The sequence below is a fragment of the Aspergillus wentii genome, assembly GCF_001890725.1.
Source record: "Aspergillus wentii DTO 134E9 unplaced genomic scaffold ASPWEscaffold_10, whole genome shotgun sequence".
In the NCBI taxonomy this organism is placed as follows: Eukaryota; Fungi; Ascomycota; class Eurotiomycetes; order Eurotiales; family Aspergillaceae; genus Aspergillus; species Aspergillus wentii.
In genome coordinates this window covers 163,360-185,601 of record NW_024467841.1, presented here as the reverse complement: position 1 = coordinate 185,601, position 22,242 = coordinate 163,360, and the positions used below count along the sequence as shown (strand labels likewise).

Below are 22,242 nucleotides of genomic sequence, written 5' to 3'. Positions count from 1 at the left end.
GACGGTGAGCAAAGGACGGCAGACGGCAGACGGCAGATATCGTGAAAACAACGGGTTTGTTCCTGTGTTTACTGCAGGAGGGTTACATGACCGGCTGGGATATCCATGTCGGGTCTGCATGTGTTGTTCCACATCAGCAGGAACCAGGGAACTGTGAGTCATTTTGCCTCCATCGAACGGGACAGAACCGATCAGATAGGGTATCTCGGAGTGTACCTTGTCGAGCCCTCTTTATCTTCTGATATTGTACAATCGCTTCAACATCCACAGCTCCAGCACGTGCCATCGCATAACCACTCAGACCCAATGATTTGCTCACATGCCTTTTAAGCCTTGTCAGGTGGGCCTTCACCGCCCAATGGCCATTCCATCATTTGACTGGTTGGCCAGGGACCACTTTGCTGGGCCTATCGGAGCCACGGACCGACGTCCTCTGACCCAATCAGACGGGACCAGGCCGCCATGCGTTGGCATGACTGGCCAGTAACCGGGGCTGCTGGGCCCCACCGGACCCCGCATTCCCCCCTCGCGTCGCCCAATCCAGACGGACACGCTGCTTACTAGTGTTATCGATCGCAACTTCCAGCTATACAGACAACCTCCGAGTGATTCCCTTAACGACGGGCAATGATACCTCGCTGCATCACCACGTGGGAAGATTTCATCTACAATGTCCGACATGAAGCATCCGAATCTCGATATTATAAATACTGTGCCCAGGTGGCAGCAGAGACGATCGCGATGGCCAGCAATCCTCTTCTTCTGCCTCATTGCGACCGCCATCATGGTCTTCCTCTCTGCTGCCGTCCTGCTCTCCCTGGGCATCGGCATTTCCGCTGTTCCCAATGTCCCCAAGTCCACCGACAAGAGCCCCATTAAGAACGTTGTTGTTCTGGTGCAGGAGAACCTGTCCTTTGACAACTTCGCCGGAGGTCTGACGTACAACGACAAGATCGACGGTCTCGTCAACCGCGAGTACTGCAATCCCTCGAATGTCTCAGACCCCCATTCCAAGCTTGTCTGTGCGAAGCCGATCGCCAAAAATGTTGCACCGGACGATCCGGATCACAGCATTAGCGGTGGTAACATGCAGGTCTACAGCAACTATCACCCTAACATGGACAAGGATACGCCCAACATGAATGGCTTTGTCTCCGAGCAGATCCACGCCTACGGCACCCATGATTTGTCCCGCGCGGCAGAGGTCATCAACTACTACACCCCCGAACATGTGCCTGTCTTCAATGCCATGGCTGAGAACTATGTTCTCTTTGACCGCTGGTTTGCCTCGGTTCCTGGCCCAACCAACCCTAACCGGGCCTATCTCACCTCGGGAACCTCCCACGGCCATGGTCAGAACGACGACGCTTTCTTGACCTCTGCTCTGCCTCAAAAGTCTATCTTTGAGCAGCTGTCCGAGGCCGGCATCAGCTGGATCAACTACTCCAACACCACCGACTTCCTGCCCGACGCTCTGTTCTACGAATGGACCGCCAAGTCCGGCAAGGGCGAAACCAACGTCAAGCCCATTGACCAATTCTACAAAGACGCCAAGGCAGGCACCCTGCCCCAGTTCACCTGGATCAACCCCGAGTGCTGCTCGTACATGTCCTTCCACCCTCCCTCCCCCATCAACATGGGCGAGAACTGGATCAAGGGCGTCTACGAGGCCCTCCGCTCTTCCCCGCAGTGGAACGAGACTCTCTTCATCCTCACCTTTGACGAGCACGGTGGTTTCGCCGACCACGTCTCGCCTCCCGAGGACGTTCCCGCCGGTGATGACCTCACCTACACCGAGACCGCCGGCGACGGCAAGCCCACCACCTTCCACTTTGACCGTCTCGGTATCCGTGTCCCCACTGTCCTCATGTCTCCCTGGGTGGGCAAGGGTATTGTCCAGAACAAGCCCGATGGCGAGAGTGGCGAGTTCACGCACACTTCCATTCTCAAGTACGTTGCTGAGCTGTGGGACTTGGACATTCTCACTCCTCGTGTGCAATACTCGGCTAGCTTCTCGAGCTTGATTACCAACAAGCACCGTGATGACACTCCTGAGACTCTGCCTAACCCGGCGGACTTTTAGATTATGATTAATGATGTTTAATATTATGATATATAATGCATGTTGAGGGGATGGTTAGAGAACCATATACCGACTACACATACAATGTGAATACTGAGATAAATGATAAAAACCCATTCATATATAGTTTATACAGTTGAATTTTTATTATCCTGACAACCTAGAAAATCTTTACTTTAATAGTACTTTGATTAATACTACTATGAGAGGTCCACCTGACTCCATGATGAACAGCATCTGACACCTAGAGCACCAAGCCCCTCCTACATATATTCATAATAATAAGAAAATGTACGATTAACCCTCCCCTCATAATCCTGAGCCTGTTCCAGTCAGCAAAGCCATAGCCAAACCACTCGAACCTACCAAAGCATCAACAAAATAACCCACCATCTCAACCTCCTGTTTAATCCATCTTTCCTGCCTTGCCGATCTTCCGCCCTCTGAAAATATCTGAGCAGAATCAAAGTCAATCTTGAGTACCTCTCATACTCCCCTGACAATACCATCATATTCCGCGGCTTCGCATCAGCATGGTAAACGTTTGCCGTGTGGATCTCGTCGAGGCTCTGGCGGAGTTTAGCCAGGTGCTGCTCTGTATAGTTGGATAGATCTATCGGGCGCAGGTTTGGGATTTATTCGATCAGGATGGCGTTGGGGGGTAGTCTGTCATTGAGAAACATGTCGAGATCTGGCCAGAATGCCGGTTGGATGTTTCGTATCGTTCCATAGAAGTTTGGGATGATGCCTTTCCTGCACAAGCCTTTCGATTTCAGTCGATGGTATGCGGTTGACTCGGAGATGAAGAGATTGACTTCGCAGTAGTGTGGATCGTGCTCGAATGGGCCTCTGTCGTGGTACTTTGACTACCAGCAAAGCAAAAGCCAGTATATGGATGGATATATTTACCACTTTCATGGCACATATCTTTTCCTGGAAACGGACTTTGAACACCACCGAGTTCTGACTTTGTTTTAGCCTTCGGAGGAATTCAACCTCGGATGATTTGATGTCGATATTAGACATAAGGATGTATGGGATTTGCAGATAAACGAGATGAGGTAGGCAGTTGAAGGAGGGATTATCTCTAGCCAGAATAAGTAGTTTATAAATGAAACAAGTATAAGATTGTAGATCACCCCGAAGCAAGCGAAATCCGACTTTTACTCTCCCCCATCTTCAACCTCCATTCCCCAGCCCACTCCCCCCTCACACTGACATCCATCTTAACATCCTTCTTCGGATTCGACAATGTTGACAAATCCTCAAAGTTCAACGCCGGCGACTTCTCCCACACCCCACCCACCGGCCTCATCTCGTACCGGATCGCCATCAATGCCGCCACGACCAGAATCTCCGTCGCGGCAAACTGTCTCGCCGGACACAGATACGGGGCAGCACCCCACGCCACAAACCCGCTCGTCGAGACCTCCTTCTCATGACTCCCTGTCTTGGGCACGAAGCGGTAGGGATCGAATTCTGTTGCTTGTCCCCAGACGTGCGGGTTCGTGTGGATCGGGTAGCCGGGCATTTGGAGGTAGTTGCCTGCTTTGAGGAGGTATTTGCCGTCGAGCCATGTGTCGGAGAGGACTTTGCGGAAGCTGGGGTTGACGTGGCGCGATCGTTGGGTTTCTTGGAACATGGAGACGAGGAGGGGACATTTGGATTTGACGGCTGCGACGTCGAGGGTGAAGCCGGTTTCGAGTGAGCCGGTGATGGCGTGAGTTTCTAGTTCGTCGCGGACTTGGGTCAGGATGGTCGGACGGGAAAACAGCTCCCATAGCGTCCAGTATAGGGTTGGCGCGGAGTTGCTGAAGGAGGCAATGGTGAAGATGGCGGCTTGTTTGGCGTTGTCGATGTCTGGAATACCGGCTTCACGGAGGACTTGTTGGTGGTCTCGAGCAAGTTGTGACCCGTCTTTGGAGATCTGCTCGAAGTATTGGATATATGCGTTGAAGACCTTATCTCGGGCTGCGTAGCCTGTGCCAAAGGGATCCAGCCATCCTGCCAGATGGGCAGTGAGATACGTCTGCCATTTCCAGAATGCAGTTTCAACATCAGGATCTAGGAATGGGTGTTTGTCGCCGTAGACAGCGCAGCTCGTAGCTTGGATAACTGCATGTCGAGCCCATTCTAGTAAGTAGATTTGCTGTCCTATCTTTTCACTCAGAGCATTCACCTCGAGCAATGCCCGTTTACCCATTCTCAGATTCAAATCATCCAGCGACTCTCCCGGATTCAGATTCATTTTCACCGAGTGGCTCAAGTCATCTGTGACGGTGCCACCGAAGATATCATATGCCTCTTTAGAAGCATCGCCATGTTTTCGGGCCACGATTTGCAGAAATGGTCGAAAAGATAGTGCTTTGGAATGCTTTTGAATATGCGGTAAGAGACGAGGTGATGCACTGATATAAATCTTGAAATGAAGCATAGGCAGTAGGTAGATCTCCTCGCCTGTCGCATCACTGTTTCATGTTAGATGGATAACATCTTTTCGATAATCGGATTCACCTCATCATATTGTAATATGTCGGCCCATGCTGCATCAGACCCAGGATATGTCCGATCAAGGGCACCTTGGGCCGTATCCGACGCGGTTCATGAGGGTCATCGCCAATGCTGAGCAGGAAGTCTACCGTGTACGCGAGCAGAACCAGCCCGGTGACTGCATATGCAAGCGCAGTGATCATTTTAATGATAGTATGCGGGTGAGAATTATCCAGATGATTACTTCTATCCAGATATGTTTAAGATACCATTAGAATAATATGTCTATCCGATTCATACATTTCGCACAGCCAACATCCGATGGCTCCATTCGGAGACTTAACAATCAAACCAGATATCCAACCAAAAAAAGTCTGTCAAATCAACTAAAAGTGCCCGAACCGGAGGCCCGCCGGCTCGGCCCTAACCTAGGTTAACTGTGGCGCTGACGTGGGCCGCAGGGAAGGATTGCGCGCCGTCTTGAAGCTATTCCCAGCCTGACCAATCATACAGTGCGATTAGAGCCATCAAGACAGAACCCCGCAAGAGGATAGATTGCATCGGCCGACGCTAAAATAGGCCAGATCGAGGGGTTGAAACCACGCGTTGATTAGTATTCAAGGTGGTTCGTTCGGAAGGCTTCCTCAGGCCACCATGTGGTGGTCGGCTATTCTGGCTGTATTCTGAATGGGCAAATCAGAGAGAGTGTCAGGCCATCAATGTCTTACTTGCAGCCAATAATGGGGGTGTAATATATAATGCACTAAAATAGACTCTAGGCATGAATATTGAATAGGCTGTATGTTGACATACAAAGGACTGGGATGAATAGCCGAAGCACTAAGGTGGAATAGTCTGACATCCTGATAGTGTTGATTAATATACAAGGTTGTAGACATTAAATAAGCAGACGCTATATGATGAATGCAGCTGGTCTAGAATGAAAGAATATGCAGTCAGACGTCAGGCAACACGAAATGCAGTAAGATTCTATTTGTCTTCTAGATAATATCCAGACAGTCAAGATCATGACTGTGGATCTGCTGTATCTGCATTCGTATTCACCCCACTATCCTGACCATCTGCAGTCCACCACCACCATTGGTGTAGTTATTCAGAACTGCTTACTGTGGAGTCATCAAACAGGGAATAGCGATGCGGCTCGCCCTTCACACTGCCATCTTGATGAATTTTCATGTTGCTGTCGTGTGCTGAGCAGATAATATCCACCAACTGCGAGGCTGAGTCCGTCGTACAACTAACTGCCTTAAGACTCGATGTCTTTTCCTCCAGCAAGGCAGGCAACCTGTGATACCCTACATTCATCATGAACAGCCAGGCAGCCAAGCGATACGCCTGCGATCGATGCCGGGAACAGAAACTGCGCTGCACACGCACGCAACCCGGCGACAACACATGCGATCGCTGTCTGCGAATAGGCGCATTCTGCGTCATGAGCAGCGGCCGCCCATTAGGTCGTCCTCCCCTGCATACACATGCCGCTCAAGTGGACAGGAACCAGTCTCCATATCCTGCACAGCGACCTCGGAAGCCTGTTCGGCGGGGGATCGGCAGTCTGGCGGCAACCCCGAATACTAATCCGCTGCCATCCCCGCCGAGTTATTCGGATCCTGCATCTGCATCGACGGCCAGTGGATCGGATGGGTCGGGGATCACGGCACTTTTTCCGCCTCCTGCGCATTTTGATGAGATGCTTAATATGCATCTTGATGAGAGTGATTTTATCAATGATGCTTCCAGTTCGGCGGGTTATGGTCTTGATACAGCTCAGAATCAGCCATTCGGGGCGGACTCTGCAGTACCAGATATCGACTTTGGCAACATGAGCGACACCAGAGAGGCAAAGAGGCATCTAGAAGGCAACAGCGCCAGACTGAACGAGACCTCAGCATCCCACTCAATAAACACCGACTCACTATCGTTCCTGGTCAGCGTCATCAGCAGCATATCCCGTCAACTGGTGGACCTCAAGAACCGGCCCTGGGAATCGTGGGATCCATGCCAAATGCGCCTCAGCCTCTTCCACAGCCACGAACCAGTCGGCCTCGAGCCGTGGGAGAATAGCCTCTATGTCACGATGCGCTTTGCATTAGTCCTGCAGACTATGGTCCCTGCCCAGTTCACTGCTGCCCCGCCCCCGTACGACCCGCCCAATTTATCTGTGACGTTGATGCTGCTGTCTACGTATATCCAGCTGGGCGAACTATTCGACACCATCCTCACTCGCATCAGTACCTGGATCCAGGAGACGCAGACACGGAGATCGCCCCCTGCACACCCACACCCGGCCAGTATGCAAGTTACCATGATGATACAAGTGCTCGAGCACCAACTTCACTCCCTCGAACGGCTAATGGGTCTACCGTCGAAATGCCGACTATGGAGTCGCAAAGATGCATACGCGGGTATCCTCGACCAGGAAGAATCGTCGGTGCTTACACAGGCAGTCATGGCACAAGCGCAGGAAACGTTTCTCTCTCTCAAGCGGACGATCGAGGTGATTCAGATTTCTATGCGGGGGTCGAGTTCGGCGCTTTCACTGCCGAGCTCTGCCAGGTGATGATACCAAGGGAAATAAATCTATGGGATGTGGTAGGGGGGTGCATGACAAGAGCTATGACTGTATTTTCTATTGTTAGATAGTCCCTCATTTTAAAGACAAGGTAGTGAGTTGTTTAGAAATAAGATCATACTATAGGCATGCAACCCTTACCACCTCGTAGATCTATTTCCCTTGGTATCATCGCCTAGCACAGTTCTACAGTGAGCAACTTGAACTACTTTATATATCCATCCTCGCACTATACCCACTCCAGCCATATACCCTCATACCTACCCCTCAAACAGCGTAAGACGAGCACGCACCGTCGGCTTCTGCCAGATAATATAAAGCCTCAAGTCCCGATCCCAATCCACCTGGTCTTTATTCACCAGTTCCCAATCAAACCTCCAGCACAACTTGGCAATGATAATCCGAAGCACGATGTACGCCATCGCCTGCCCGAGACAGTTACGAGATCCGACGCTGAACGGCCGGAATGCGCTTCTGTCATCTGTATCGAAGGCAGAATCGTACTCTGGATGAGTGGATGGGAGCCAGCGCTGGGGTGCGAATTCGTATGGTCTGTTGAAGTATTGTGGGGAGTGTGTTGTTGCGTATGCGCATGATGATACCACGGTCTGGAAAGAGTTAGATGAGTTGAAGGGAGATGGGAAGGTATACTGACTCCTTTTGGTACGTAATGTCCGTCAACTGTGTACCCAGGACTGATTCTGGGTAGACCGTATGGGACATTGGTATGGATACGAAGAATCTCCTCAATGATGGCATTCAACCAAGGTAGTTCCTTAAGTCCATCTTCGGTGATATCGCCGAAGGCCTTGAAAGTCCCCCTTAATTCCATCTGCAGCCTACCCATGGCCTCTGGATTCGTCATTAAAAAGTAAAATCCAGCAGAGAGCACACTAGATGATTCGAAATGATCGAGAATCAAATGGCCTGCTTGGGCGACGAGAAAACCGTCCGGTGGGAGTGCTGTCTCGTCTTTCATGAATTGATACAGGTAATCCAATTGCTTCCGATCGTGGCGATTCTCCACCCGTTCGCGGATGAGTGTTTTGCTCACTCGGTGGGCTCGGATATAGCTCAGAGCGACCTTTGGCGGAAGTAGAACATATGATAACGGGTAAAGCCAGGGGAAGCGACGCATTACATTGCGAAACGTGCCCCAGTGCCCGATGCGCAAGAGAGATTCGAGGATAGGGTGATTTTTTCCTGAACATTTTAGTGTCTTCCTCATTGATGGTGTATCATGACCTACCACTTTGCACATTGTTGAAACTATGGCCCAGTGTAATCGCACCCCCAAGATCACAAGTTGCTCTTTCAAACCACTAGACTTGTTTAGCTTGGATTCTGTTAAAATATGCTCATGGGGATCTACCGGCGAGATATCCACACCCTCATGCATTGCAGGGGAAGACTCGAGTTTGCGAACAAACTCGTCAACATGAGCATGCACTACAGGCTCGTACTGCCTCAGCGCTTTGGGGCTGAATGCAGGCGCCAGCTGCTTACGTGCAGCATGGTGTCTATCAATGTCACGCTCTGATGCAAGGCCTTCGTATTTGTCGCCAGTATCCAACAGATCAGACTTGACGAAGGCTGGGCGGCTGTTGATGGTACTGGTGTAGATATCTATGCGGTTTTAGATAATGCGATAAGTGCGTGGGTTGATACGTACCTGTATATGCTTTGGGACTGGTGAATACGAGTTCATTTGGTGCAATGCGAACTACATCTCCTGTTGATTGTTAATAAAGCAATATGATTGTAAGCATGCTTCATACCGTATTCGCCCATCACCCTTTGCATGGCCCATGGGTATCGTCCGGATAGCCTGTATAGGTGTCAGATTTGCCATAAAAGCGACGATAGGAGGCTTACCATTGATAACCGTACCAGACATTTGATATGGCAGCAATCTTAGGCCCAGGGAATTTCGCCAATGGATGAAACCAAAACAAGTAGATGCATCGCGTAAATGCGTATACAACAATCTGCAAAGGATGTCATCAGATTCTGCTCCTTAGCCATGAAAGAATAATACTCACTGTGCCAGCCGTAAGAACTAGATAGTCCTGCAGGGACATTCCCGTCCCGGAAAGTGTGCCATACGACATGGTTCGATTTTTCCTGGAACTAGAGATTAACCAGACGAGGTCAAGCTAGATCTTTTGATGAAAAGTGATATTTTCAATGTTGGTTCCGCGATGCTTGACTGGGATGGCACCGGAGAGCCCGAGTCCGGCATCTCAGAAACCACCCGACTGAAGACAAACTAGAGTATATCTCGAGCAAGCCATGATGCGGTCTAAAGTATAGGAGAACATGCCGTCGGAAGCACCCGAGTCGGAATACGAGGTCTAAGCCATCGGGGCACCATTCGGAGATATTTTTTACGATTTGCAGACATTCGGAGGGATAAGATGGAAGATTGTCTGCATTCCGTATACGACCTAGCTCAGGGCTTAGGGTTCCGAGTCCACCCTGGTCTCTTTCTTTCTTCCCCTCTCTCTTTTCCTCGGAGACTTTCATCCAACAACATCGACATCGTGGACTTCTATCCAGAACGATGATGGGACCGATTCGGAACATTACTGCTCTCGCTGGGCCAGATCTCTGGTTCCACCAGGATGGGTGGGACCAGTTCGTGTTTCGCATTTCGCGTGGACATGAAGACTACGCCGTTACAGGCTTTGCTCAGCCTCAGTCGATACTCCAAATAATGGTATATACCCAGTGAATGACACTTTCGCGAGTTTGCGTGAAGATTTCCATCATTCATCCCAATCACCAGTCATGGCTCGTACAAAATCCTCCTCACCAAACGAACCAATTGCCATTATTGGTAGCGGATGCAGGTTCCCTGGTGGTGCCAGCTCCCCTTCCAAGCTTTGGGACTTGTTGCGAGACCCTCGTGATGTCCTGAGCGAAATTCCTCCCAGTCGCTGGGATGTTCACGGATTTCATCATCCCGACTCTCAGTTTCCCGGCCATGCCAACGTCAAGCACTCATATCTCTTGGAAGATGATGTGGCGCAGTTTGATGCGCAGTTCTTCAACCTCACGCCGGCTGAAGCCGTTGCCATGGATCCTCAGCAACGCCTGCTTCTGGAGACGGTGTATGAGGGTCTTGAGTCGGCTGGCTTGACTATCGAAGAGCTCAGGGGATCAGACACTGGTGTTTACGTCGGTGTCATGTATGTAGACTATGAGGCTCTGCAATTCCGAGATTTACAACATATTCCAACATACCTTGCGATCGGTTAGTCAATTCCAAAATGAGCCGAGGCATGAGTACTAATTATGGTATAGGCACTGCCCGTAGCATCGTTTCCAACAGGGTTTCATACTTCTTTGACTGGCATGGGCCATCCTTAACAGTCGATACGGCCTGCTCCTCCAGTTTGGTCGCTTTGCACCAAGCAATGCAAGCCCTGCGTTCAGGAGAGGTGAAGGTGGCCTTGGCAGCAGGAACCAACCTACTTCTCGGGCCAGAACCATATATCCATGAGAGCAAGCTGAAAATGCTGTCGCCAGATGGCCGATCACGAATGTGGGACCAAGACGCGAATGGGTATGCGCGTGGCGATGGCGTGGCTTCTGTCGTTTTGAAAACCCTGAGTGCTGCCCTTGCAGATGGAGACAATATCGAATGCATTATTCGCGAAACAGGAGTGAACCAGGATGGTCGGAGTCGTGGTATCACCATGCCTAGTGCCACCGCGCAAGCCACCCTGATCCGTGATACCTACGCCAGGGCTGGCCTTGACCCAACATCAGCAACTGACCGCTGTCAGTATTTTGAAGCTCACGGTACTGGTACTCCAGCGGGCGACCCAGTGGAGGCGGAAGCCATTCATACGGCGTTCTTTGGAGACGATTGCCCCATTGAAGACGAGTCGCCCCTGTATGTCGGCTCGATCAAAACCATTATTGGACATACAGAAAGTACAGCGGGCTTGGCTGGAGTCCTCAAGGTCGTGCAAGCCATGAAGCACGGCTACATTCCTCCCAACATGCTCCTGAACCGTTTGAACCCGAACATCCTACCATTTTATAACCATTTGCACATCCCCCAAGAACTCACACCGTGGCCGCAAGTTCCCGGTCAACCTCGTCGCGCGAGTGTGAATAGCTTCGGATTTGGTGGAACCAACGGTCATGTCATCCTCGAGAGCTTTGAGCCTTTACAGATCGACAGCCCTAGAGCCAACTTGACCCCCTTTACACCCTTTGTCTTTTCGGCTCAGTCAAAACAGTCGCTACTGGCTAGCCTCAATGCCCATACTAAATACCTGGAAGACCATCCCAACACCAGCCCGACTGATCTAGCATGGACCTTGCGATCGCGCCGCTCTCGTTTGCCACTTCGTGTTTCATTTCCCGCTTCGTCTATCGAAGTGTTACGCTCTAACCTGAAAGATCTGACCAACAATTTCCAGCTAGACACAAGATCTGCTACCTCAGGAACGAAAAAGACGCGAATCCTCGGCGTCTTTACAGGCCAAGGAGCACAATGGGCTCGCATGGGAGCTGAGTTTATTGAGACTTCCGAATATGCTGCCAACATTCTGGGCGAGCTGGATGACGTGTTGGCACAGCTTCCGGAATTGGATCGACCATCGTGGACTCTGCAAGAGGAGCTTCTTGCTGAGGGATCCTCAAGCAATGTTAACAACGCCTCAATTTCACAACCCATCTGTACCGCTGTTCAGATTATTCTTGTTAAGCTTCTGACCCTGGCCGGTATTGAGTTTGCTGCTGTTGTTGGACATTCCTCTGGTGAGATCGCTGCTGCTTTTGCTGCAGGCTATTTATCTGCTCACGATGCCATTCGCATCGCCTACTACCGTGGTCTTCATTCTCATCTCGCTGGCGGTCCAAATGGGGTGCAAGGTGCCATGCTTGCTGTGGGAACAACTCTTGAGGATGCGGAAGAGCTCTGCAATGATGTGGAATTTAAAGGAAGAGTCAATGTTGCGGCATGCAACTCTCCTTCGAGTCTTACGCTTTCTGGTGACGAAGACGCCATTGCCGAAATGTCTTATATTTTCGAAGATGAGAACAAGTTCTTCCGCCGCCTCAGAGTAGACAAGGCTTATCACTCACATCATATGATTCCGTGCTCGCAGGCATACCTGGACTCTATGAGCGCCGTCTCAATCAAACCGGAACGCACAGATTCGAGCTGTGTTTGGGTTTCCAGCGTCAATCCGGATCGCCCAATGGACGAGGTTGTGAGTCTCGAAGCATCATATTGGGTCGACAATTTGTTATCGCCAGTCTTGTTCACCCAAGCAGTCGAGCGTGCCTTGTCATTTGGACCATTTGATGGAGCAATCGAAGTTGGCCCTCACCCGGCTCTTAAGGGCCCTGTCCGTGACACGCTTCAAAACTTCCATGTTGACATTCCTTACACGGGACTTCTCCAGCGGAACAGTGACTCTATCCAGAGTGTTTCCACCGCACTGGGGTATCTCTGGTCACACATGGATAACCTTTCTATCGACTTCGATCGATACGAAGGCGCGCTAGGTGGACTAACATCCTACCGCTTCGTTTCGGATCTGCCAGTGTACCAGTGGAACCATAGTCAAGGGTACTGGCATGAGTCGAATCTCTCACGAAAACTTCGGCAAAGAAGCCACCCTGTTCATCCGTTACTTGGTGACATGAGCCCCCAGAGCTCTCCCCACCAGCTCATGTGGAAGACCATATTACGACCTCAAGACCTTCCATGGGTCCACGACCATCGGATCCAGGGTCAGACAGTCTTCCCAGCCGCTGGATACGTATCCACGGCTCTTGAAACCGTTCCATTTCTGGCCCCGGAGACTCCAGTTCAGCTAGTAGAGCTAGAAGATTTCGTGATCCACCAAGCTATGGTATTTGGAAATGACGCAGAATCGGGTATTGAAGTTCGATCCACTGTCAGCAATATCAACCAAGACGATCCCAGTCGTATTACGGCGCATTTTACATATGAAGCACTCTCTGGAAAGCAGCAAGACTTCCACTTGGTAGCGAGTGGTGAGATTTCCATCAGCATCGGACAGCCATCTCCGCAAATATTACCTGCGACCGGGGGTAATGAGCCCAACATGGTAGACGTGCCAGCCGATATCCTCTACGAGTCATTGAAAGATATCGGCTACGGATATACCGGTCCTTTCCAGGCATTATCTGATATGAAAAGAAAGCTTGGGCTAGCATCTGGCTCTATCGCCATGACCGCCTCCGAATTCAATGGCGAGGTTCTTGCTGTCCATCCAGGTGTACTTGATGCCGCCTTCCACTCCATCATAATGGCCTTCAGCTACCCCCGGGATGGACAGCTCTGGTCTTTACATCTTCCAACTAGCATCGAAAGGATTAGAATCAATCCTTCGCTGTGTGGGCGTAACTGGGTGGATGTCTCTAATGTCCCCTTTGTTGCGTCTCTTGATGTCCATGGTGCTAAAGGCGGCTCTGGATTCCAAGGTGACGTTGAGATTCAAGATATCACTGGAGATTACACCGCTGTTCAGGTGGAAGGACTCCGTGTGGTGCCTTTTACCCCCGCAACTGCAGCCGATGACCAGAATTTGTTCTACTCACTCCATTGGGTTGATGCTGAGCCTAACGCAGATATCCCCGGCACATACCTGGCGACAGTGGAAGAAAAGGAACTAGCAGTTATTCTGGAGCGCGGTTGTCTGTTTTACCTGCGCCAGCTGGAGCATCAAATTCCACATGATCATCCTGGACGGTCCGATAAGTACAACGCCGCCTACCTGAATTTCGCATCACACAACCACAAATTGTGCTTGGAAGGGAGACACCGATATGCAAAGAAGGAATGGCTTAATGATACTCTGGAGGATATTCTCGCCATCACTGAGCGATTCTCTGACCGGCCTGAAGTGAAGGCAATGCACGTCGTTGGAGAGCAAATGCCCCGGGCCATTCGTGGAGAGACTGCTATGCTTGAGCACCTGATGATGAATGGTCTTCTGAGTGACTACTATACCAGAGCGTTGAGTATGGCTCAGGGAACGGATGTCTTGGCCGCAACAGTTCTGCAAATTGCTCGTCGATACCCTCACGGTAGAATTCTTGAAGTCGGTGCTGGAACTGGTGGTGCAACTCGACAGATCCTCAAGCGCATCGGCCAACAGTTCTCAAGCTACGCATTCACGGACATATCGGCCGGTTTCTTCGGCACCGCACAGACAGAATTTGCTGCCTATGAAGATCGAATGACGTACAATACTCTGGACCTTGAACGAGATTTGCAAACGCAAGGGTTCGAGAAGCATTCATACGACGTCGTTGTAGCATCATTTGTTCTCCATGCTACAAAGAGCCTCGAGCAGACCGTCCGCAGAGTCCGAACATTATTGAAGCCTGGTGGCTACTTGATCCTCTACGAAGTCACCAATGTGGATCTGATGCGTGGTACCGCCTTGTTTGGTTGTCTCCCGGGATGGTGGGAGGGCGTTGAAGAAGGACGGACTCTAGGCGCTGCTGTGACAGAGGCCAAATGGGATGCCATTCTTCGCAAATCCGGGTTCTCGGGCATTGATACAACAACGGTTGTTCAAGACTCCCTTGCCTTGCCCAACTCTGTCTTGGTCTCACAAGCGGTCGATGACTGGGTTGAGTTCATGCGAGAGCCTCTCGTCTGGCGCCCTTCGGTCCAGTCTGTCATCAAACATCTCTTCATTGTGGGAGGGACAACATTCCGTGTCTCTCGCTTGATCGAAGATCTTCTCAAACTTATCCGGGGGTTCTGTGAAGTCATGACCAGAGTGGAGACCTTTGAGGAATTAAACCACTCGACGATTGATTCAAAGGCAACGGTACTTGTTCTTGCGGACCTTGACGAGCCTGTCTTCAAAGATATTACTGAGGCACGTTTCGACAGCGTGAAGAAACTCTTTGGATCAGAGAAGACCATTCTTTGGGTCACCAAAGACCGCATGGTTAATAACCCCTTTGGATGCATGCCAGTCGGATTTGCGCGATCTGCCCTTTGGGAAGTGCCTGAACTCCGCTATCAGTTTGTCGACTTTGAGGGGGTGCACAGAATCGACGCCAGGGTGTTGACAGAAACCGTTCTACGATTCCAATCATCCGGTTCTATCCGTGAACAGAGCAAGCGAAACGCCCTATGGCCTGTCGAGTCAGAAATCATCATTAACTCTGACGGACGTCAGCTCGTTCCGCGATTGGTGCACGTCAGCGATGCAAATGATCGTTACAACTCTGCGCGCAGAACAATTACCAAGGATATTCAACCTCAAAATTCTCCCGTTGTCATTTCAAATGTGGATGGCCAGTATGTCCTACATGAGAAAGCCATGCCGGCTAGTGGAAAGCCAAATGCAAGTGCTACTAATACGATCACCGTCAAAGTGAGCCACTCCAGCCTGCAGGCCGTCAAGTCTGTCTTGGGTGATGCTTTTGTCGTGTTGGGAACCTGTAGCAAGAAGGGCACTCAATACATTGGTCTAGCAGATTCAGCTTCCTCGCTTGTTGAAATGCCACAGAGCAGCCTCGTTCCTTGCTCAGTGGCGCCTCAGTCGGAAGGGCTGTTCTTGAATTTAGTCACTGCCAACCTCCTCTTGCCAGTTCTTACAGCGTCCCTCGCTGACAAAGACACTCTTGTCGTTCACAATGCTCCTCAATTGATGGCAAATAGTCTTGTTCGCTACGCTGACACCGCTGGAATCAGATTGACTCTTACAACCTCATCCAAAGCAGAAGCGGAGCAGAAGAACTGGGTACATGTTAGTCAATATGCACGTCAGTCGGAGCTGAAATCGCTCCTTCCTAGCCACGTCTCACGATGCATTGATCTTACACCTCTGAACCGACAACCAACCCAACCACCACCGATCTCATTGTGCCTACCCTCCAATACCCACATAATAAACGCTCTCTCAGTGTTTCCCAGCCTGCCGACCCCGGTTTCCTCCCGGAAAGATGCTTCAGAGGTCAGCAAGATGGTGCAATTGGCGATGAACTCCGCATTGGAAGACCTTGGAAGCTGGCAGCAGGATTCCCTTGTCTCCAATCAAATCAATATTCGAGACTTGGCAGAGAAAGGGGACTTTTGTGATGGATTCACAGTAGCAGAGTGGAACGCGGAATCTCTACCTATCACTGTCCAACCAGTAAAAACACAGTTTCACTCGAACCGCTCTTACTGGCTTGTTGGACTTTCTCGGGATATGGGTCTTTCCATTGCAGACTGGATGATCAGAAATGGTGCCAAATACCTGGTCATCACTAGCCGTAACCCGAAGGTTGACAAGGCCTGGCTGGACAGTGTGGAACGCAGAGGCGCAGTAGTCCGAATCATGAGCAAGTAAGTGACCAGAAAGCATTTTTAAAAGTTCAAACTAATCAATTTACACAGTGATCTCATCGACTACGAGTCGGTCCGAGAGACATATCGTGAAATATGTGCGACATTGCCTCCCGTTGCTGGTGTGGCCCAAGGCGCTATGTTGCTTAAGGATGTCGCCACTCGTGACATGAAATTGGAAGAGTTGACCCGGGTCACTCGTCCGAAAGTGGAGGGAAGCCTGAACTTAGACAATATCCTCCAGGACGTGGAACTGGACTTCTTTATTTTCTTCTCGTCCGTCGCCACCGTTGCAGGAAACCCGGGCCAGGCGAATTACACAACTGCAAACTTGTTTATGAGTGGTCTAGCTTCGCAACGTCGTCGACGAGGACTTGCCGCATCTGTGATAGAACTGGGACTGATTATGGGTACCGGATACATTACCCGTGAACGCGGTGACGTCCTGACAAAGCCTTCGTTTGACCGAGGTCTCTTGACAATCTCAGAAACCGACGTCCACCAAACCTTCGCAGAAGCCGTGAACGCCAGTCACCCAGATTCAGGCGAAGACTGGCAGATTTCAGCTGGTTTGAGGCAGATACCGGCTAACGCCCCCAATCGGCCACAATGGTACTCTTATCCGCAGTTTGCCTGCCTCACTGTCAGAGATACCGCAGAAGAAAGCAACACGTCGAGCACGCAGGCAGGTCCATCTATCAAAGATCAATTGGCCAAGGCGGCGACAAGCGATGAAATCGGAGCGGTCATTTCAGGTAAGTCGTATCCTTTCTTTTCCTTCCATCTGAAACGGACATCTCTAATAACATCGTGTTAGGTGCTTTTATTACCGAGCTGCGCAAGATGTTGCACTTGAGCGATGATTACGATATTACACCTTCTGTCCGGACTGACGAGCTCGGCCTTGATTCCTTAGTTGCGGTTCGGATTAGATCTTGGTTCTTGAACAACTTCCAGGTCAACATCCCTGCTCTGAAAATCCTGAAAGGCACATCTCTTCAAGACCTTATTGAACAAGCGGCTCAAGAAATTCCAATCGAGCTGACGCCCAAAATGTCACCCGAACAATGCTTGGAACTAGAGGTCGAAGAAGAGTCTCAAAGCTCTTCCGATAGTGCCGCTGAGCTACCAGACACACCACCTTCCAGTGACCCACAAACCGAAGACTCATCCTCCTCGATCCAGGATGACCTTGATATCCAGGAACAGACAGAGGCACTAACAAAAGACGAAGTGTCACTGAGGAGGTTCGGGCCATTGTCATATACCCAGTCAGTATTCTTGTTCGTGCATGAGCTCTTGAATGACAAGACAACACTGAACAACACAGTCATGCTGCATCTTAAAGGCGAGATCCGAATCCCGGATCTAGCCCAGGCTATTCGAACTCTTGGAGAGCGTCATGAGGCACTACGGACTTGCATTTGCGAACGCGACGGTCAACTTATTCAAGGAATCCTTGAGTCTCCACCATTGACTCTTGAACACAAAAGTGTCTATAACCAAGAAGAGGTTTCCCGCGAATACGCCTCTCTGAGGAAATATGTCTTCGATCTGGCTAGTGGCCGAACAAGCAGAATCATACTCCTTTCCGCTTCATCAAGGGATCATTATCTTATGATGGGTTCCCACCACATCATCTTCGACCGATCGAGCACTGATACCTTCATGTTCGATCTGGAGCGGACATACGACGGGCAGCAACCTGAGGTTTACCCGCTGCAATATCTCGACTACTCAAACGAGCAGCATGAGCAGTACTCGTCCGGAAGCTGGAGAAAGCCGATTGAATTTTGGCAGCACGAGTTCACTACGATTCCAGATCCCTTACCCCTTCACTGGAGTCGAGTATCCGAGCGCCGCCCGCTTGAACGGTACAAGTGTCGCATTCCAGACTACCGCATCAGCAAGCAGCTTGCAGGACAGATCCGACAAGTTGCGAGAAAGCATCGATCGACAACATTTCATTTCCACCTCGCTGCTTTCAAGGTTCTCCTGCACCGCTTTCTTGGAGTCAAGGATGTCTGCATTGGAATTGCGGATAGCTGTCGCAGGGACGATTACATGCATACAGGCATTGGACCATTCCTCAACATGCTTCCGGTGCGAATGAATGCTACGGGAGAGCAACGCTTCAGCGATGCCATGGAAGAAGCTCGCCAGAAGAGTTTCTCCGTTCTTGCAAACTCAGTTCCTTTGGAGGTCATATTGAATGAACTACGTGTCTCACGCCAATCGACCCACGCACCACTTGCCCAGGCATTTATGAATTACGCCGAAAGCGACATTGAAGATGGTCAATCGTTCCTTGGCTGCCAAATGGAGGTGATGAGTCAAGACCAAGCCGAGCTGCCTTATGATTTCACCTTCACTATTATTAACAACACTTCCGGTGATACGCGCATCATCTTGAATGTTCAAGCGTCCCTTTACTCCGAGGATGATGCCCTCCTGATAGCCCACGGATACGAAGATATCCTTCGGGAGTTCGCGAATACACCCGACAACTCGATTGGTGATGAGTGGAAGTTCAGACAATCAGTGCTTGACAAGGCACTGATTGTCGGTCGAGGTGAGTTACATCCATCTTCTGATGAGAATACAGGTTTGATGAACTGATATGTCTAGGACACACCTTCAATTCAACATGGCCGGAAACCCTGGCGCACAGGTTCGATCAGCTTTTCCCAAGCATTGCCCAAAGGCTTGCTGTGAAGGATGGCGATAACGCCTTCATTACTTATGGAGAGCTTTCTCGGCAAATTGATATAATCGCATCTGAGCTCCTCCGCAAGGGAACTGAGCCTGGCTCCAGGGTCGCAATTTTCCAACATCCGACAGTCCACTGGGTTGCCTCCGTTGTTGCCATCCTCAAGATTGGTGCAGTATATGTTCCTCTTGATGCCGGTACTCCAGTTGCACGCCTATCATTGATAGTGACCGATTGCCAGCCCGCTGCCATTCTTGTTCATGGGCCTACTCTTGGAATGACAGCAGGCCTAGATGCTCCACCCAGCACTACTATCATTGACGTGTCTACCATATCCGAGCTTCCCAATGAAACGGTCCCCATTCTTGCTAAAGGCGACTCTCCTGCCATTATCCTTTACACTAGCGGCTCGACCGGAACCCCGAAAGGAGTAGTACTTCAGCATGCCAGTTTAAAGCATGAGTTCGATCATTGTGCGGCAACTTATGGATTGGGTCAATACGATGTTGTGTTGCAGCAAAGCGCATGGAGCTTCGACATCTCTGTCACCCAAATATTCTTGGCTCTGGGTGTCGGAGCAAGGCTGCAGATGGTATCTCATCTGGTGCGGGCTGATTCACAAGCAATGGCTGAATTGATAAAGCATGAAGGTGTGACTGCTACCTATGCCACTCCCACAGAATACAAAAGTTGGCTGCGACGAGAGCATCAGGAACCACTGCGGACATCATCCTGGCGACTCGCTTTGGTCGCTGGAGAGCCAGTAACGGAACCATTGCTTCAACTTTTCAGAGAGGTAAACCGACCTAGCCTTCGCCTTTTTAATGTCTACGGTCCGACAGAAACAACATGTGGCTCAACCAAAACGGAGCTGATGTATGGAGCCCCGGGCTTCTATGAGGGCACAATTCCGGTGGGAAGAGCTTCTGCAAACGAGTGCTTCTACATTTTGGATGGAAAACAGAATCTTCAGCCTTGCGGCCAAGCAGGAGAAATAGCCATTGGAGGTGTGGGTGTCGCGATGGGATATCTCAACAACGATGAGCGAACCCGAGCTTCTTTCTTGCTCGATACATTTGCTGATGAGGAATATGTCCAACATGGCTGGACGACTATGTATCGAACGGGCGACGTTGGGTATCTGCAGCAAGATGGGACTCTTATCCTCAAAGGCCGTATTGGAGGCGATACCGAAATCAAGCTCAACGGTGTACGGATCGATCTGACGGACGTGGAGCAGACAATACTGAATGCGGCAAACGGGGTTCTGGCTGATGCTGTAGGCACCCTTCGGTCTACTTTCGACGAGGCAGTTAAGTTTATGGTTGTCCACGTTGTCTTCTCATCAGAGAACCTGACCATCGGCGACAAGAATTCTTTACTCCAACAATTGTTGGGAAATCTGCCACTTCCACGTACAATGCGTCCATCAGCTATTATCCCCATCGATGAGCTCCCGAGGACGGTAACAGGGAAGGTTGACAGACGAGCCATTGCATCCTTGTCTATTCCACAGCAACTATGTCACGAAACAGACGGGCCAGCCCTTTCAAAGGCCGAATCCACGCTCCGAAGTCTGTGGGAAAGTGTGATTCCCGGCGAACTTGTCAGTATTCATCAAATAGACGCAGACTCTGATTTCTTCAGCATTGGAGGCAGCTCCATGTTACTGATCGAGCTGCAACACAAACTCAAAGAGCAGCTCGGCATCTCAGTTCCACTTCTAAATCTTTTCCAAGCGAACACACTGCGGTCCATGGCCCGAATCCTTGACATGGAAGACGAAGCAGAAATCAACAATGACCGAATTGACTGGGATGCGGAGACAGCACTGCAAGATGAGCTAGAGAGGCCATCACTCTCAGAGATCTCCAACCCAATTTCAACACCCCCTCGAGTGATTATTTTGACAGGGGCAACGGGATTCATTGGCCAGTACTTGGTACGCGCCCTCGCAGATCAAGAGCATGTCGAAAAGGTCATCTGCATAGCAAACAGAAACTTGAACAGCGATAGAAGAGCACTTTTCTTTGAACTGGAAAAAGTAGAATGCTATGAGGGAGATCTGACCCTTCCTCGCCTTGGACTGTCTGATGAAGCAGCTTCTCAAATATTTGGAAAGGCGGACTCCGTCATCCATAACGGTGCAGACGTTTCGCATCTCAAGACATACTCATCCCTGCGTTCAGCAAACTTGGCTTCGACACAAGAGCTCGTGAAGCTGTGTCTTCCCCGGAACATCCCGCTACACTACGTATCCACCACGGGCGTAACCATGTACACTACATCCGAAACCTTCGGCGAGGTCTCTGTTCAAAATTATACGCCACCTACTAATGGACTTTACGGCTACACCGCGTCGAAATGGGCCAGCGAAATCTATCTCGAACGAGTGAATGCTGAGTACAACCTGCCCATCTATATCCACCGCCCATCGAGCGTCATTCGTCCCGAATCTGACATGTTGGGCGACAACCCAGCAGCGGACGTCCTGCAAAACATGCTGGCCTACTCGCAGCGTGTACTCGCCGTGCCAATGGCACCGGGTCTGCGTGGAACCGTCGATCTTGTCCACCCGACTACTGTCACAAACAAGGTCACTCAAGCCGTCATGGGTCATAATCACGAGTCCGAGTCTAATGGAGTCACATATATTCACGAGTCAGGAGACTTGGAGATTGGTATCACAGAGTTTAAAGAATATCTGATGGAAAAGACTGGGAGTGCGGTGATTGATCAAGTATCGTTGGATGAGTGGATTCTTCGTGCGGAAAAGATTGGGTTGTCGGCCTCCATGGCTGCTGTGTTCAAGGGTCTGGGGAATGCAGAGGGGTCAATGAATTTCCCGAGATTGCTCAGGAATTAGGATGCGAGACTTTGGAATGCATGTGTATCATTATTTCCTCCAATTTAACTTTATCGAAGTTCCCTACTCACTGGATTTTGAATGGGAGTATTTTAATTCCAAGGATTAACATCATTATTATTAGTGTTTGTTGTTATGCAAATCATTATCCGGT

The 22,242-nt window shown here is 50.3% G+C and overlaps 6 protein-coding genes across 6 annotated transcripts; 3 read left to right on the top strand and 3 right to left on the bottom strand.

Moving 5' to 3' along the window:
- The first annotated feature begins 592 nt into the window (after positions 1-592).
- On the top strand, positions 593-2,302 carry ASPWEDRAFT_46473 (putative phosphatidylglycerol specific phospholipase). Its single transcript, XM_040836767.1, has one exon. The coding sequence runs from the start codon at positions 785-787 to the stop codon at positions 2,081-2,083; it is 1,299 nt and encodes a 432-aa protein (XP_040683407.1). The 5' UTR covers positions 593-784; the 3' UTR covers positions 2,084-2,302.
- Positions 2,303-2,346: 44 nt separating this feature from the next.
- ASPWEDRAFT_55318 (uncharacterized protein) lies at positions 2,347-3,109 on the bottom strand (the record flags this gene model as incomplete). The annotated part of the gene is made up of 5 exons (XM_040838193.1): positions 2,347-2,400; positions 2,450-2,557; positions 2,590-2,650; positions 2,765-2,943; positions 2,993-3,109. The coding sequence occupies 5 exons, from the start codon at positions 3,107-3,109 to the stop codon at positions 2,347-2,349; spliced, it is 519 nt and encodes a 172-aa protein (XP_040683406.1).
- Positions 3,110-3,218: 109 nt separating this feature from the next.
- On the bottom strand, positions 3,219-4,776 carry ASPWEDRAFT_55317 (cytochrome P450; the record flags this gene model as incomplete). Its single annotated transcript, XM_040838192.1, has 2 exons — positions 3,219-4,551; positions 4,598-4,776. 2 exons carry the CDS (start codon positions 4,774-4,776, stop codon positions 3,219-3,221), a joined length of 1,512 nt encoding a protein of 503 aa, XP_040683405.1.
- A 1,124-nt stretch (positions 4,777-5,900) lies between these two features.
- Positions 5,901-7,154, top strand: ASPWEDRAFT_177469 (Zn(II)2Cys6 transcription factor domain-containing protein; the record flags this gene model as incomplete). Its single annotated transcript, XM_040831656.1, has 1 exon — positions 5,901-7,154. The coding sequence occupies one exon, from the start codon at positions 5,901-5,903 to the stop codon at positions 7,152-7,154; it is 1,254 nt and encodes a 417-aa protein (XP_040683404.1).
- Positions 7,155-7,326: 172 nt separating this feature from the next.
- ASPWEDRAFT_733285 (cytochrome P450) lies at positions 7,327-9,277 on the bottom strand (the record flags this gene model as incomplete). The annotated part of the gene is made up of 8 exons (XM_040839312.1): positions 7,327-7,774; positions 7,822-8,369; positions 8,416-8,488; positions 8,539-8,792; positions 8,839-8,898; positions 8,945-8,994; positions 9,042-9,154; positions 9,209-9,277. The coding sequence occupies 8 exons, from the start codon at positions 9,275-9,277 to the stop codon at positions 7,427-7,429; spliced, it is 1,515 nt and encodes a 504-aa protein (XP_040683403.1). The 3' UTR covers positions 7,327-7,426.
- A 679-nt stretch (positions 9,278-9,956) lies between these two features.
- On the top strand, positions 9,957-22,088 carry ASPWEDRAFT_177467 (uncharacterized protein; the record flags this gene model as incomplete). The annotated part of the gene is made up of 5 exons (XM_040831655.1): positions 9,957-10,422; positions 10,473-16,512; positions 16,564-17,267; positions 17,330-19,084; positions 19,141-22,088. 5 exons carry the CDS (start codon positions 9,957-9,959, stop codon positions 22,086-22,088), a joined length of 11,913 nt encoding a protein of 3,970 aa, XP_040683402.1.
- Between the last annotated feature and the right edge of the window lie 154 nt (positions 22,089-22,242).

Bases quoted from the DNA above. Each gene is read 5' to 3' on its own strand.
- ASPWEDRAFT_46473 (XM_040836767.1), top strand. From the start codon at position 785: ATGGTCTTCCTCTCTGCTGCCGTCCTGCTCTCCCTGGGCATCGGCATT.